Source organism: Triplophysa dalaica, chromosome 19 (assembly GCF_015846415.1).
Source record: "Triplophysa dalaica isolate WHDGS20190420 chromosome 19, ASM1584641v1, whole genome shotgun sequence".
Classification (NCBI taxonomy): domain Eukaryota; kingdom Metazoa; phylum Chordata; class Actinopteri; order Cypriniformes; family Nemacheilidae; genus Triplophysa; species Triplophysa dalaica.
Genome location: NC_079560.1, coordinates 6,801,361 through 6,817,319, shown reverse-complemented (window position 1 = coordinate 6,817,319; position 15,959 = coordinate 6,801,361). Strand labels below are relative to the sequence as shown.

At 39.3% G+C, this 15,959-nt stretch overlaps 1 protein-coding gene across 5 annotated transcripts in view; it reads right to left on the bottom strand.

Annotated features, from left to right (window-relative positions):
- rxraa (retinoid X receptor, alpha a) overlaps positions 1 to 15,959 on the bottom strand; it is a 130,506-nt gene that overhangs the window by 83,046 nt on the left and 31,501 nt on the right. The window contains exon 1 of one of the 5 annotated variants that reach the window (XM_056730925.1): positions 8,829 to 9,159. The exons of the other annotated variants lie outside the window; for them this stretch is intronic. Coding sequence (XP_056586903.1) covers positions 8,829 to 8,856 — 28 coding nt within the window. The 5' untranslated portion in view covers positions 8,857 to 9,159. Of the gene's footprint in view, positions 1 to 8,828; positions 9,160 to 15,959 lie in introns of those variants that run through there. 5 annotated transcript variants of the gene reach the window in all.

Sequence of the window (15,959 nt, the reverse complement as noted above, 5' to 3'; positions counted from 1 at the left end):
TTTTACAAATCCTCAATCACGCATCCCGCCAGGGATTATGCTGACATGAACTGTCTTTCCAGAAAGATGAAATAATCTGACATCTGTCAGTCCATGACGTGTCTTCAATTCTAAAGCGAGATCTGCAGCCTCATGCATGCTCAATCCACTGAAGTCTCTTAAAACAGAATTTTAATTCCCTGACCCACAAGAGGCTCAGCTCACGCAAGGTTACAATCACACATCAAAGCTGCTTTCAACTTGAAAAAAAACCTCACAATTAAAGCTTGGGTTTTATGTTTGGGATTTGATTGATACACAGGTTTACTTTCCATTCTAAAGAAGCGTTAGTAATTGTGAGAGTTATACATAAAGTCATATGTTTCTTTGAGTGATTATCAAAAGATATCTCATGTAAGACAGACTATCATTGTTGTGTCTGTTCGCTAATGGGTTCAATATCAACGATCAGGGGAAACAAGTTGGTTATATATAGCAAGAATTATCACATTGCATATCGTATTTTTTTGCAATATTTGGCAAAGCGATAGTTTATAATGTGTCTAATAAAAATGACATGATGTCACCGAACAAAATTCATAAGATCATCTAAAAACAGGCTTTATTTACTTTATGCATTATTTGGTTAAAAAAAGACATGAAACATGTTAATACCATGTTCATGAGTTTCACCTAAAATGGCCCAACAGATAGGTTTTGCAACAAGCATTAGTGGCTGTTGTTTTGCTTAAAACCCTTACGGACAAGACGTTTATGGGGAGTTGAGTTTCACTGGTGCACGCTTCACCGTCTCTCACCTCTGTGTCACTTAATTAGCTGTCTGTACAAAGAAAACCAGGCACAGGAGCCCAATTTAGAGCACAATAAGGTCTGGAATGACTCGGCCCCCACTGTAATAGGAATCCCCCCTTCATTTACGTTCCAGAGACGTTCCTGAGACTTTGAACATGCCGAACATAGAGAAGAGGGGGGATAAGGGCAAAATCAAAGGAGGGACCTTTAAATTCCATGAGATTTCTCCAGATGTTACAAAATATATATGCTGAAGCACTCCAGATGTGCCACCTCGCAGTTCCCTCAGCTAACCGCTTCAGGGAGGGAGTGACTTACTTTCTATTTTTTCAGTCAGTTCCTTCTTATTTTTCTTTTGTGCTGTAAGCCATTCACATCCATCACTCTGTTTATTATCCATTATTAAAGGAGGCCTTTAGTAAGTGAACTTTACGCGACGTAACGAGGAAACAGGACATGGAAGGAAGAAATTGTGGTTTTCTCTCCTTCCTGAGAGAGGTTAACAGCATGATGTTTGCAATGTTACACACTGCAAAACAACCAGATTACAAATACATCGGCGAAATCATATGGCCCTAGATATCACGCAAACTTCGGCCATTCGGACATCATTCTGGGATGGAAAATTAAAGGCAGCAGCCACTAATTCGCCATTTAACACCCGAATACACGGAGATAAAATCACGCAAGTATCGTTAACAGTATCGTTTGTTATGAAGCTTATCGATATTCTGGTATCGACCCAATTATGTACAGGTCCAAAAAAGTACCGGTTCTCGGTTCCCATCCCTCACATAGGAGCTCCTCACGGCCCACAGATTGCGACCTGACCATGACCCCTGACCTTGAATCTTCCAGACGGCATGCAAAGTAGCTCCGAGCTCAGTCGTTCTGCTTGAAACATAGCATTTTAAACAAGCTGTCTCTCATTCAAACTTTGCCTGAATGTCTCAAGTATGCTCTCACACACCCCATAAGATAGATACACACACACCTACACGCCTGCTCTAAGACTCTGATGTGGTCTTTCCAATACGAAGCCGTCTCATGTTACACATTCCAGTCTGAAACAGAAGAAACCATCTTAAATGTGACACTTGAACTAGCCGGGTGCCGTTTCTGCAGGCGCTGGAATGTAAGCCTTCTGGTATGCAACAAATTGATGTGAAGGGAACTGCCAGCGCCTGCCTGCTTGCTTGCCCGTCTGTCTATGTGTCCGCTTGTCTTCCTGTTTGCCTGAAAACAACATTGCCCAACTCTCTGCAGAACATTTTGCCACAGGCGTATTCAAACTCCACCGTAAACACGTTTCTCAGCCCTGAGCAATGCCAAGCAAATGACTCGAAGTGGAAGTTGAACTTGGATTTCCAATGCAAACAACGACTAAGGGACAACTGCCAAACCACAATTACCTCCCACAAAGCAGTCAGCTCAACTTATTCACTTTGAACTAGAAACGTTTACAATGCAAATAATGATTTTGTTAATCAGTATTTGTGCTATTTACCAGTAAAAACCTTTGGACGTTCTTCAAACCAGCTACACTTACATGAAGAGTAAAGTTGTGAAAGATGAGACTGTTTTGTCAGAGAACTTGAGATTAAAAAGATAATGCCGAAAACAGAAAATACTTTTTTTCTTTTTATTCATGGCATCTTTTCAAGCCTTTATGATTTTTTCTTTTCAGTGAAATGTTTTGAGAAAACAGCTCTTTTTTTCTAAAGACTTAAAGTGAAAGGTGACTCTGGCTGTCAGTCACTAACATTTAACATAATGCCACCTTTCCCTTTTTCCAACAAAAGAGTTGTGGGCTTGTAATCATGAGGGTGATGCGGGTGAGAAAATGTTGATAACTAACATTATTTATATATAATGCCTGTGATTTCATTGTGTAAAAATGTTTAACATAAATAATAAAAACTAAACTAAACTTAAAAATTAACCAGATATAAAATACAAATCCTTTTTTCCACTTTGCTCCTCTAGTTTGAAAGATATTTGTACAAAAATGTACACAGAAATAAAAAAACTGTACAATTTTGCAGTGTACATCACGCGCACACACTGAAGCAACAGGAAGCTACTGGCTCACACACCTTCAAGATTAAAAGCCTCTCAGCTGGAGTGAGCCACAGCTCAACAGCCACTTGACAAAGAGCAGCGCCGCTCACAGCAAATGGATAATAAGCGGTGCGTTCTGCTGCGAGAGGAAGGTGAGGGGGGCTCCGAATGCACCAGAGCGTCAATGGACAGGCGGTTCTGTGAAAGAGACACTGTCTCTATTAAGGCCCCTGACACACTGGATGATTTATATAAACAGTTACAAAAGCATCCCCGCTGCCTCCACCATTAAGTATCACGTATAGCCGTACTCAAACGTGCGACTGACATCTCCAACGCGTCTCTGCGTACATTCGAAGCCCAGGTGAGACTCTGATAGCTGGAGTCGACAAGACTGTCTGTGGACAGATAAAAGGGAAGGCGTTCGCTAACCGTATATCACTCTCACTGGCTTCCCGGTAAAAAAATACAGAGGTGCTGTTTAGATGAGATGTAGGATGAGAATGCCTGGCTTACCCCCAAAAAACCTGATGTGGCCTTCTACTTGCATAGAAATCCGCTCATCTTATCGTTGTCATCGTATTTTGGTTGCTGTAATGGATACGAATTATCATAATTACAATCACGGTCCCTAATCTGCAGGGTTGTTTTAGATATCCAGTGTACACTATGGCATTAACGGACAGAGTCCTTTACACACACCAGGGCAGCCAGACAAGCTTTTTTTACTAGGAGCAATGTAGCCCCTGACTGAAAATTTTAGGAGCGAAAGCGAAAAAATTAGCGGCACACCTTAAATCAGCCTGCAATGCAATTATTCATATTTTCCCCCAAATAAATGTATTACTGATAATGATAAATAAGTTACTTGATGACAGAAGATATTTTATTTGATTCTGCTTATGTAAAAAAAGTTAATGTCTACAGAGAAGCTTTGTTATTGATTGGTACTAATAGAGACTGTGCTTCTCCAAAAGTATATAATTTAATTGTTTACAGAATTACACATTAAAGCAAAATGGAATCCTCGTGTAATGTTCTTACGATGATTTTATTGTGTGTTAAAGACACCTTTCCTCATGTTCACAACACGTAAATATAAACTTAATAAGAACATTCGCCTGTCGTGCATTCTTGCTGTGAACACCTTCGAAATGATCCATCGCTGTCTCAAGTAATATAGATAAAAGACGTTTCCTGAACTTCTCCGCGGTTAGTTTCGTTTTAAACGTATCTGTAGAGAGATTCAAAGTAGGAAAGAAGGAGACGGGAACCGGCATACATTTAAATTTACATTTACATTTAGACATTTAGCAGTTAGACATTTAAATAAAGGTTTAATATATTAATAACAGCCGGCGGCCCCTCACGGCCGACTGCCGGAGAACAAAACAAATCACAAACAAAAGCTAGGAAGTAAAAAGACAGCCGGCCGCCCCTCACGGTTGAAGGCTGGCGAATAAAACATAAATACAAACATAAACATGTTCGGGCCCGGTCCTCTCTCTTCGGCGGTCCGGTCGCACGTTCCCTTATATGCTCCCGATCTCCTATGTGATTCGAGACCGGTGCGCGCACAGCTGGCGCTCATTAACCATTACTCACCGGTCTTGAACCACGGTCTCGCCCCGCCTACTCCACTATAGTACCTTCTATCAAATCGTTCGTCCGCTGGATCAAGAAATCAGTAACAGCAAACCACGACTCGTAGTAATGTGCTCACGTTGTGTGTGGGTAAACTTATCAATGGCGACCAGGATTGTGGCGCAGTTGACTTAAACACAGCCTGCACTGGTGGCGGGCTGGCTTTCCACTCATCTTTCCAATAACAACTAGAAGAAATTCCATATATGCAGGTCGCGCATGCGCGAGTACTTGTAAAAAATGCTTGCCCTGTCTCGAAAACTGGTCCCAAAATGCTAACATTTAGTTGACCTGTCTGGGACTAGGTCACTTTTTCGTCTTGTTTAGAGCCTTGACGGCATCAAGCTACACCGACGTGTATGCAGGAACATTCGCCTAATTGCGTGTGCACATGAAACATGAGTTACAAAAATAAAGGAATAGAAAAATGAGCTCATGTAGCCACAGCACATATTGGCCACGGTCCTTTACTGACTAGCACCTTCTGATGTGCCAGACAGCATGACTATCTACCCCAAAGCTGATGTTTGAGAGAAATGCCATGGAGCTGTGATTTGGACAGTGTAGCCATTTATTGTGCTTCCACCACACCATCTCAAATAAACTGCATAATCTGAAATAATGTTCTATAGACAGATGTTTATACTTTCTGACGTGAACTGTCAATAAAACGATTCACTGATTCCATTTTAAAAAGCACACCACACTAAGCAATATTTTATCGGACAATGATAATGCAAATGTATGAGTTTACAGTATAATAGCTTTTCAGAATCCAAAATCTGTTATAATATTGTGAAAATCCAATTCTATAAACCTGAAGCACATGCTACTCCTGATAAAACATATGGGTTCAGAAGTCAAGGTCTGAGGTTCATAGTCCACAGCTCCCCTTATAGATAAAACACTTGCAACTGCAGGGGGTTGAAAACTCACAAATTATTAACAAGAGTTTGACGCATGGTTATCATAAATTACTGCTTTGGAACACTATTTTTGCACACACCGGCAATGTTGCTTTGCAGTTAACTATATGAAAGTATTGATAAAAGAGCTTTGTCGATTCCTGGGACAGCTAAGGGGTCACAGACATGTGTTTTAGAAAACATGGATAAATAGGATATGAACAAATGTGATCAAACATGTTAGTAACACGCAATCGAAACACACCCGTCCATCGAAGTACAACGGTGGTGGACATCCATGCCAGATTTGCTGACCTTAATTTGGTGTTTTTTTAAATGAAAATTGAGCAGCAAACCTACATAAAGCAGAAGCACTATCCCTTTAAGACATTAACTTTCCCTATAAAACTTCCCTAGTAAAATGACAGCTGCAGTCGGCTCACAAAAGGGGGCAAAAAGCATCCGGCAAGAAACCTAAAACTGCCCCACCGTAAAAAAAACACAACTTGCATGGGTTTCAGAGGTAAACAATCCACCCAGGGTCCAATTAAATCTCCTTTTAACTTACTCACGCCCAGCGCTACCTTTGTTCGTGAATTATGACCGACAGAGGTATGCATCCCCCCCAACAATGAATGTCACTTTCTCATCAAAGACCATGAACTTCACCGATGGGGGTGGAGGAGACCTCACCTCCTGTCACTCAGAAGCACCAGAAAACACAGAGTTCGGCCCAAAATAACTTTGCTTTACTTAAATAAAACACAAACAAAGTCTGTACACTCCAGATCTGCTCATGGACGGGGCACGTTTAATGATAAACAGCATTACAGGGAGCCATATCTCAACGCTTGCACTATTCCTGATGCAATGCAAGCTTTTAGTCCATAGTACGTGCTTTTTTGATTTCCATAAAGTGTTCATTAAATCTTTGTAGGCAAAAATAGACAAATATGAGGTATTTAGCACCTGTGCCCAGGGCATTAAAAATAGTTCATAAACCCGACCTGTTATGCACACTGCGCATAGCACAACGAACATAAAAAAACATTGCGCATACTAATGCGAGTACATTCACAAAAGCATTTGTAAATGTAAGTAATCAATCTTGTTTAAATGATTATGTGTCTGAATGTAGCAAGCCAGGGCATGACGCGGATCTTCAGCATCTCTGCACATGCAGCAGGAAATTACATTTCTGCTCGCAAGCAGCCACATGTTTTGCGTTTGGATTGTTAATGATTTCTGTCTTCCATGATTATTTTTGGTCAAATATGCTTTATAAAAGTAAATCACAAATCATTTTTAAAAATAGTTTGAATGACACAAAAGACATTTCAAGTGTTTCCATTAACTCTTAAGGAGTAATATGATAATTACACTGCCTTCTGGCATACAGCAAGGTGCGATATTAAAGTTTAACAATCGATTCATTATGGATGATAAAAACTGCACTTGTCTTCAACCGCAGAAAATTACAGAAGAAACGGAGCGGGATACCACAGCTTTTCGACACCATAAACAAACATTTTTCTGGCAACAAATAAAAGCTCATTTCCACATCACACACTGTTATCCTCAACAAAGACGCACAGCTCTAATTAGAAGCATTTACAAACAAAACCGACATACACCTATAGAACAACATGTTAATTATAAAGCCGCATTTCAAGCCTCACACTTCCCGGTATAAACTCAAGTGCTCTCTTACAGAAACTCTATCATGCAGTTTGTGGCTTTGCTGCTGCTATGCTGGGAATATGTGCTTTTAAACGGGGGTTTCGGGAAACCCGGCATTCCGGCTGTCTCTCATCACAGAGAACCGATGGGGTGATGATGTATGTCAAGGTGTAACATGACTCTTGCATAAAAGAGATGCAGACACAATAACAGTCCTGCCTACAGCTCTTGAGTGAAAACGCAGAGGATGCTGGTGACAGAATGTGCGAGTGAATCAAATCACTTGTGACTGGTGAGCTTATCTTCGTGCATGGGAAGTAAGCCCATACATGAGAGTAATGTGTATCATTTATTTAAGACCGTATCTCTTTACCAAACCTTGCACGAGTAAGCAGCACGCAGCTAGGATATATTAACAGAAAAATAACTCTTTAAAGACAGGTTATTAATTATTTTGATAAATATACCACATTATCTAAATCTCTAGTCTATTTGTCTATTTTTGGCACCACACAGATATCACATTATCTGGACTGCAGCAAATTGCTCAATGATTTCATAACCACACAGTGACCATCGGAATTCAAAGAACCGTCTACCTTCGCGATTACTAATGTTATTAAATAAAGATACACTTTAATTTTGTATTAATTTTGTATTATTATCATGGAATATTGTAGCTCTCGCGCACCCCACACTGAACAAGTATGTAAGCCACACCTACATTTCCCCTCAGCGGTGGCTTTAAAACGAGATATGTATTTTTAAAGCGTTGCGTTTGTATCTTAGACACAAATGAAGTTTATTACCGCACATAGAAATACAGGGAAAGGAAAGCCGCTCGCTCTTTGACGTTTCGTGTCACTTTTCTTGTCAAACTGCTCCACTCTTTGCAGAACGCGAAAGTTTTCCAAGTTCACACCCTAAACACTTTTGCAACTTTAATGATGTTTATAAACAGCGCTTGCAGCGTTGTACAAATCAACGTGAGTGCACATCGATGAGACATCTGTGAGTTAATACGAAGCTATATAATAAAAAAGACGAATGATTTTTTCCTCCGTTTGGATTCGAGGCTTTGCGCTTTCATCAATTCCTGCGAAACTCCGACTTGATGCTTGAATCGGCATCAAATCCACATGTTTCGCTGCGCTTTTGATTGATGTGCAACGTTGTTTACGTTTGTAAAGAAACAATCCCTCGCACTAGTCGCGAGGAATGTATATTTTGACACATGGATCACGCGTTCCCAAGGACATGCACGACCGAACATGCTTCGACTCTCCACCGTCGCAAAAAAGCATTCAATGCAGTATAAATGTATTTTATGCAACAACATGACAAGAGAAACATGTACAGTAATGAGTACTAAGCTCGAGAGTGGATGAGATGTCACTCTGAGCGCGTGCCACTGCTTGGCGAATCTGCGCTGAAACAAGCGCCCAACTTTTCCGTTTTTGTCGAGCGTGGATTTTAAAACTGCTTTGATCCACACCATTCACTTCACTACAGTACGTTTCAAAGCGATTATATCTGCTTTGGTTTCTATCACGAGAGGAACAGTAACGTAAAGCCGTCAGCCGCGTCTTCACAATGCGCGTTCTTGAGCGATTATCACGCTAACGTTAACGTTAGTTGTTCTGCGTTTATATTTTCGCGCATGCAGATACAGAAACTTTGCCTCTTACATCCGTCCAAACACGTCTTGGTAAAAATGAACATATTTGAGTTTGGAGGTGAACTTACCCAATGACAAGAAAGGTTTGGTTTCCATGTCTGGTGGGTTAGCTCATACCAGCTGAAGTGCGCGCGTTATAAGCTCTTCTCCGATGACTGTACGAGACGGATCCACGCGGTAAAAGTGACAAGTCTTGAAAAGCTTTGCGATAGTGTCAAATGTTGACTTTATGGCACTACTTGTGTTTGTTCACGCTTCTCCTCGGCTCTGTGTACAACTCTCCTGTCCACACTACTGCAAAGGGACCAAGTGAAGGGGACTCCCACTGACGCGCACACAGGCGCATTTGGCAGCGACGCGTGAAGGGAACATTAACCCCTCCTGCGCCAAGATGCCAACAACAAACATTGAAACAGGGCAGTAAAGAAACAATATTTCATTGAATAAAAAGCATTGCATGCTTGTGCAGTAACAAAACAGCCACACGGAGTATACACATGATAGTAAAGACCAGCCTGTGAATTCAAGTTATTGAAAGCAATTAAATGCAAATCTGTATTAAAACTGCATAAAGGCTACTAAAAGGGGTTGTGTAGATGTGAAGACTGTAACTATTAACAAATCTGTGAAATTATTTTGATTATCCATATGAGGTTATTCAAAAAGGGACATTTTCATGTTTTGGTAATAATTCCTCGGATGCATGATTTATCATGTGGTTCATATTTAAATCTGGGTGGTTTAATCTGGCGTCTGGAATTATCCGATTATTCTGTTTGTCCACAGGTGGAGATTTATTAGGAGCTCAGTATATTCAAATAAATAAAACATGTCATATGAAATATAAATAATAAAACTATAATATAATATGAAATATTTGCTGTCATGTTGTTGTTTACCTGTCTGTGACAAAAGCCTGTGACAAACCGCTCCATTTCAAATAGGATGCTGTCCTCTTTTTACACCGTGCACACAACCCAACATTCAAAGCATCCATGCAATATCTGCCAAAAAATACATAAATCGACCTATTGCAGATGGACTGGGTTTGGTTCCTGTGGAACAGGCCCTGCAGTCAGTTTTCTACAGCAGCATGCGGCACTACAGAATCCATATTAGCCTTGAGAGAACTAGGTCATTTCTCCAACATTACACTCTGGTCAATTGGATACCGTCATGCAGCTTTATCGTTACTTCACACGGCTGTCTTAGCTTTCTGGCGATCTGTCTGCTCAGTTCTGAATGACGCACACGTGAAAGTGGCTTTGGGTGATGCATATGAAAATTCCTAGCAGCACGAGTAACCGTGAGTTTAGGAGAGATATTGGCGGCAATCCAGAAATAGAATACTTTGGAGACCCGGCAAAAGTTTTTTTCAAAGCTCTTTTAGATAAATGTATATATACATGCAGTCCTCGAGCCATCCTAGGGGCCTGTGAAAACACAGCATCGTTCTCTGAGCGTTTGAAGGTGTTCGCTGCATCTCGGCTGGGGGAATGATTCATAATTAATGCAGCACGCTGCGCATTAGAGATCAAAGCTGTTTGTCTACCCCATGCAATAAACCTAACGCAGGCGTGACTGGGCTCCAATGATTGTGTGGATGTGATGGACACTGTGAGGATGCAGTGCGTTCTATCCCGTACCCGCCTATGGGTGTCATGCGGACACACAACCTCCCCACTGGGTAGGCCAACTGTTGTTCCTGGATTTCACATTGTGCAACTTTGACAATTCTTTCACTCGAATGTGTCAGAGAGATGCATGTAAAGTGTTCACGAGTTACACAGAGACCATCAATAACCGGAATGTGCAATGGATGTATGTTGTCGCTTGATGTATGAGTGAGCCATGTGTAAGTGTCAGTGTTGAGGTATGTTAAGGATACATGGGTGTGCACGCTTCTGAGCACCAGCTGAACCTATACATCAACGACAGTGTGTCACGAAGTGAGCCAAGAGCCATTGTACACACACATGCAAATGTAGACGTGAATCGGCTCGACTTACAAATCTTTACGTCAATGTGAAACAGAACTAAGTTTTGTAAAATATGGTGTCTCCTTTTGTTGTTTTACTGTAAAAATAAATAGATTAAAGGGGTCATATGGCACAAATACGTGTTGTTCTTTGTCTTAAGTGTGTTATAAGTTGCCCATGCATGTATTAGACGAGTAAAATTGCAAAAAAAGATGCATTCTACCTAAAGCGAATGCTCACCTAGACCTGCCTGGAGCGCCTCGTGTGACCACACCCCCACAAATCTATGTCAGTTTGTGGTATGATTTGACTAAGACCGCCTAAATGTATAAACAAGTAAGGTAAGCGTACCTGTCAGTACAATTGCTTTGGAACTTGATGTTCCAAATATGGTAAGAGGCATTACATTTCCATCACACGCTTGCAGTATAGTAGTGACCAATCACTACGCACTGGTTAACTAGCCAATCATAGCACACCTCGCTTTTCAGAGCATTGAGCTTTCTAAAAAATCTGTGTGTTTCTGAGAGGTGGGGCAAAGAGGAGATACTAACATGCACGATATGTGTGTTTTTGAACCTTAAATCGTGTAAACACATTGCATTACATCTAAAACAAACGATGATATTTGTTTTAGCCGTGTCATATGACCCCTTTAAGTTCACTTAAAGGTATTTATTACAATGTCCTTACAATTACATTTCATGCAGTGTGTAATGTTGCTGTGTGTGAATGTAAGCAGTCTGCCAAGTTGTAACGCCGAAACTGATCAAATAACGAAGTTATTAGCTGTGTCCTAAACCTCTATATGGGCAATTCCAGCGTTATGGACGTGACATTTTGCATTATGGACGTGATATAAAAATGCTCTGAGAATGAATTTGTTTCGATTATATTGAATCATCTGTTTATATTTTACTGAACCCTTGTTGATAGAAAAAAAAAATATTTGAAAAAAGGGAAATATATTAATTATAAATATAAATTTTCATGTGTCCATTTATGAGGATTATGTAGCGTTATGGATGTGACAATCCTGAAAATGACCTGACTATGACAAATCATGCACTAAAAATAAAACAAATACTTTACAAATTTGAAGAGAGATCTCACATGGGTATTCGAAGCACCAAATGTTAATATCTGTGCTGTTACCATAGTTAATATCGCTGGTAAAAACTTATGGTTGACATTTTTACGGCATTGCCCATATAGCGAATGACATTTGAGTCCACTATGTGGGAAAGAAGTTAATGAAAATGAGTGATTTCGGAAACTGATGTATAAAGCCTGCGTCTGACAATTGATGCAGACGTTTGTCATAAATATATCGATTAGCTTACATTACACCTGTGTGGTTTCGTGGATTGTTTTATAAAATGCAAAAATTCGTTTTCACTTTTTTTGTTACTATTATTGTATTAGTTTAATAAAAAAGGGAACAAAATAACTGTCACATTTATTTGCAGGCATGCTTATTTATCACGTTTAATCAAATTATTTAATATATTTTAAATACAGTACTGTGTTTCACATTAATTTAATCTGCTTATTCTTTAAAAGTAGAAAATAACTGTCAACATGAACGAAAATAAGTGTGTATAATCATACTTAATCAAACAATCATAATTATACACCATCTGACTAATCAGAACAGAGTGGGCTGACAGAAAGGAAGGGAGACAGAAGAATCGCTGAAGGAATCATTTCAGATAATAATAACTATTATTAAAAAATGTAAGTGTTTTTAGACCGTATACGTAAATAAACTTGTTGTAAATAGGACCTTGAAATCACATTTTTTCTCGATCAAATGGCAACTACCTAAATTTGTGATGCTTTGCTCTTGTCTTAGTCTTGATAGTTGTTAAGTTTATGTAAAGAGAGTTATTTATTTGTTATAATTCTATATGCTCTTGTTTTAGGATTTATATTTGTAATGTCTGTGTAAAGAGAGTTGTATATTTTATCATTCCTTTTTTAAGGATTTGTTATTCTTCTTAATTGTTTTATTTTTTAATGTACAGAACTTTGGTCAACAAGAGGTTGTTTTGAAATCTGTTATATAAATAAACAAACAATTTATTCACTCTCTAATATCTACGGTTACTGTCCAGCAAATTCATTATCCAATGAGTTTGATGTCCACCAATCAGGCCATACTGTAGAGAGTGCCGGTGCTTTTGTATGTTAAACTTGCCAACATGGAGATTTTTATTTGTTTCAATCTGAAATAACATTTATTGATTCCCCTAAGTGTTCTTGTTACTAATGTCATATGTTGTGGAATTGTATAATTGTATTGTATTGCTAAAGTTAGTCTAGCGGTCAAGGAACTTTGTGCGCTTTAATTGGCCAATGTCCGCCCAAGAAGCCATGTGACTGACAGGTAAAGCAACCAATCACGTTTCGTTTGTGTCGGATAAATTTGCCAAGCTACAAGAATAGTGATTAAGTTCGTATTGATGTTTTGTGTTACGCTGTATGTGACATTTGTTGTCAGACATTAGTTGAATATGTCCATACTTCATGTGATGAACACATCTGTGTGAAGCTTAGTTCATACAACCACTAATAATGACATTTGGGTTAGTTACTCGAGATTGAAGTCTAACATGCTTTGTTATATTATGAGATATACAATTTAAAATGCATATTAGAGTCAAAAAACATCTTGGGCCAACTAAGGATCATTTCAGCAAGAGTAGATTTTAAGATAAAGAAAACATTTTGCAAACAGTACTTAAAAAACAAACAAACAAATTGCACCCCTATGAGCGTTTTCCTAAAACACAGCACTAGGCTTTCCCTGTACAGACGTGTGATGTATGACTGACCACTCCAGAGGTCCTCTGGCCTCCTGATTGTAGAGTGTAAGCACTCGGCCGTGGTTCAGATGGATGTTTAGCCCGAGGCTCGTACTCTGTAATCCAAGACAGACACAACACACTCTTCTAAACGCCTCAATCAGCCGCTCTCTCATCTGCCCGCGAGACCTGGCTATTTAATCCCATTCTTCGGCCTTGATTAATGGCTGCTTGACCTATGACCTTCACACATATAAATCTCGAAAGGGTGTTTTGGGTCTCTTAGGGCTTCCCACTTCAAGACCAATTCTCCCTCACTGTCTTCATGTGCAAGTGTTTATAATGGGGCATCTCTATTGGATTCTTAACGTTTGAATAATGTGTCCACGCCTAGGGGGGACATCACCGTGACGACCTCCGCCGAGGTAACAGTGACAGTTTCTCTTTCAGGCTTTAAAAGTAGTGATAAATGGAACACGGCCCTTTTGGTCACCATTGTGCTCGTAGCGTTTACAACACGCTCATCCAGAATGGTTGTTTGTGTTGACAGCATTCGATAGTTACTATGTGAACCTGGCTACTCGCAGGGTGTTTTCCCAAACGTTTTCTCAAACTTTGCACAGAATTTTAGGCTTACTTTATATAATCCCAAGGATCAAGGAACAGAATATCAAAATCAAACCAGCAATGTGTTTCTTATGTAACTCATTTTATTCATTTGGCAGACTCTTTTTTGCAATAAGACTTACAGTGCATTTAAGCTATACATTTTATCTACATTTATTCTAGATATTGAGAAAAAGTATTCATGGTTGCACACACCGAGATTGATGTGAGCACTTCTGCTGTTTGATGCAAATATAAACCACACAACATTATATAGGGTAATGAAACAGCCTTAATACCATATAAAATATATGCCAATAGGTGAAAAAAGGGAAAAAGACAGGACTATTCTCCATTTCCTGCCTGAGGATCCTCAGTGGTCAGCAGCAGATCAGTGTGGGTCACATTCCTCACATATAGAGGTCAGAGTGCTTTCTGAAGACATTGCGAGGCCGGAGGCTGACTTCCTCCTTAAAGTGTCAATTCATGAAGAACTTAACATTCAGTGGTCCCAAACAAAAAAGTCTAAGAAATCCCTGTATGTTCATTTTATTTAGTATTATTAAGTAAAATTCAAACATATTTGATGTATACCTTATCCAATAAGTGTCAATCTAATAAGTATCATATCAATCATCAAGCAGTAAAAACATAAACATTATGTGGCTTTAACTTCCGGTAGAGCTCCACAAAGAATCAATAACTGGTGAGTAGTTTTAATGAAATGTAATATAATTAATTTACAATAAAATATTAGGTGTGTTACTTCCTTACTTCTTGGGACTAAATTGGCCCACTCTTTGGTTTCTGAAAGTACACAGTACTTTAAAGTTGACGCTTGAAGTGAAACAGTTGAAGCCTTGTAGCACTTTTTTTGTTTATGAAAGTACACTTTGAAGTATACTCTCAGTATGAGACAAGTTTAGTCATTTTTAGACTGGAAATATACCTGTAGGCTACAAACATATATATATTTGAATATATGAAAAAAGTCCTAGTAAAGACAAATACAAGCCAAGTATACTTAGAATACCTTAATATACTTTTAAGAACTAGATCAAGACCATATGCATGTTTTAAACTTTTCTGTCAGTTTTCTGTTAATCTGTCACTTTTCTGTAAATCAAGAATGTTTAAGAGTAAGTAGTTCACGAAAGTACACTATACTTTTTATTGTATAAAAGAAGTATACTAAGAGGACACTTGAATAAACTTCTTTTTTCCGGGAAGCTTCATCATAATTTGTTTGCAGATGCAAAATGGTTTGATATTTCGTATCTTATGTAATGACATTAATCCATTTTTAAGTGGGGCTTCAGTGTCCAGATACTTCTTCGGGTCACCGTAAAGTTCATCGACATAGAAAAGTGGGCCACAGAATATAAAAGCTCCTTTAAATCTGGCATACAATCTTGCATTTCACATTTCAGATGTTTGCCAATGGATCCCAAGTCAAAGCTCTGAACTAAAATAAAAACAGCATTCAGCTTCCAATACGTGTTCAGGGAACCAAAAAGCAGATAAGAAGATTTTGCATAAGAACTCAGATAGTGAAGCAATAACTGTGAAGAAATATCCAGATTGCTCTAATACCACTGAATGTGTCACGGCAGGTTTTGACAGCTTCACAGTGATGGGGGCTTTCACTCAAACTGGAATCCGTTTGAAACGGCGGATTTATCTTGAGGCCGCGTCGAGGCGACGACAGGCCGACGGAGGGCCGTTGAATTGAGAGCAGAAGAGATGAAATGATGGCCCTATAGCTCAATATTTTCATAGGCAATTAGAGTCCACTGCTCTGAGGGCA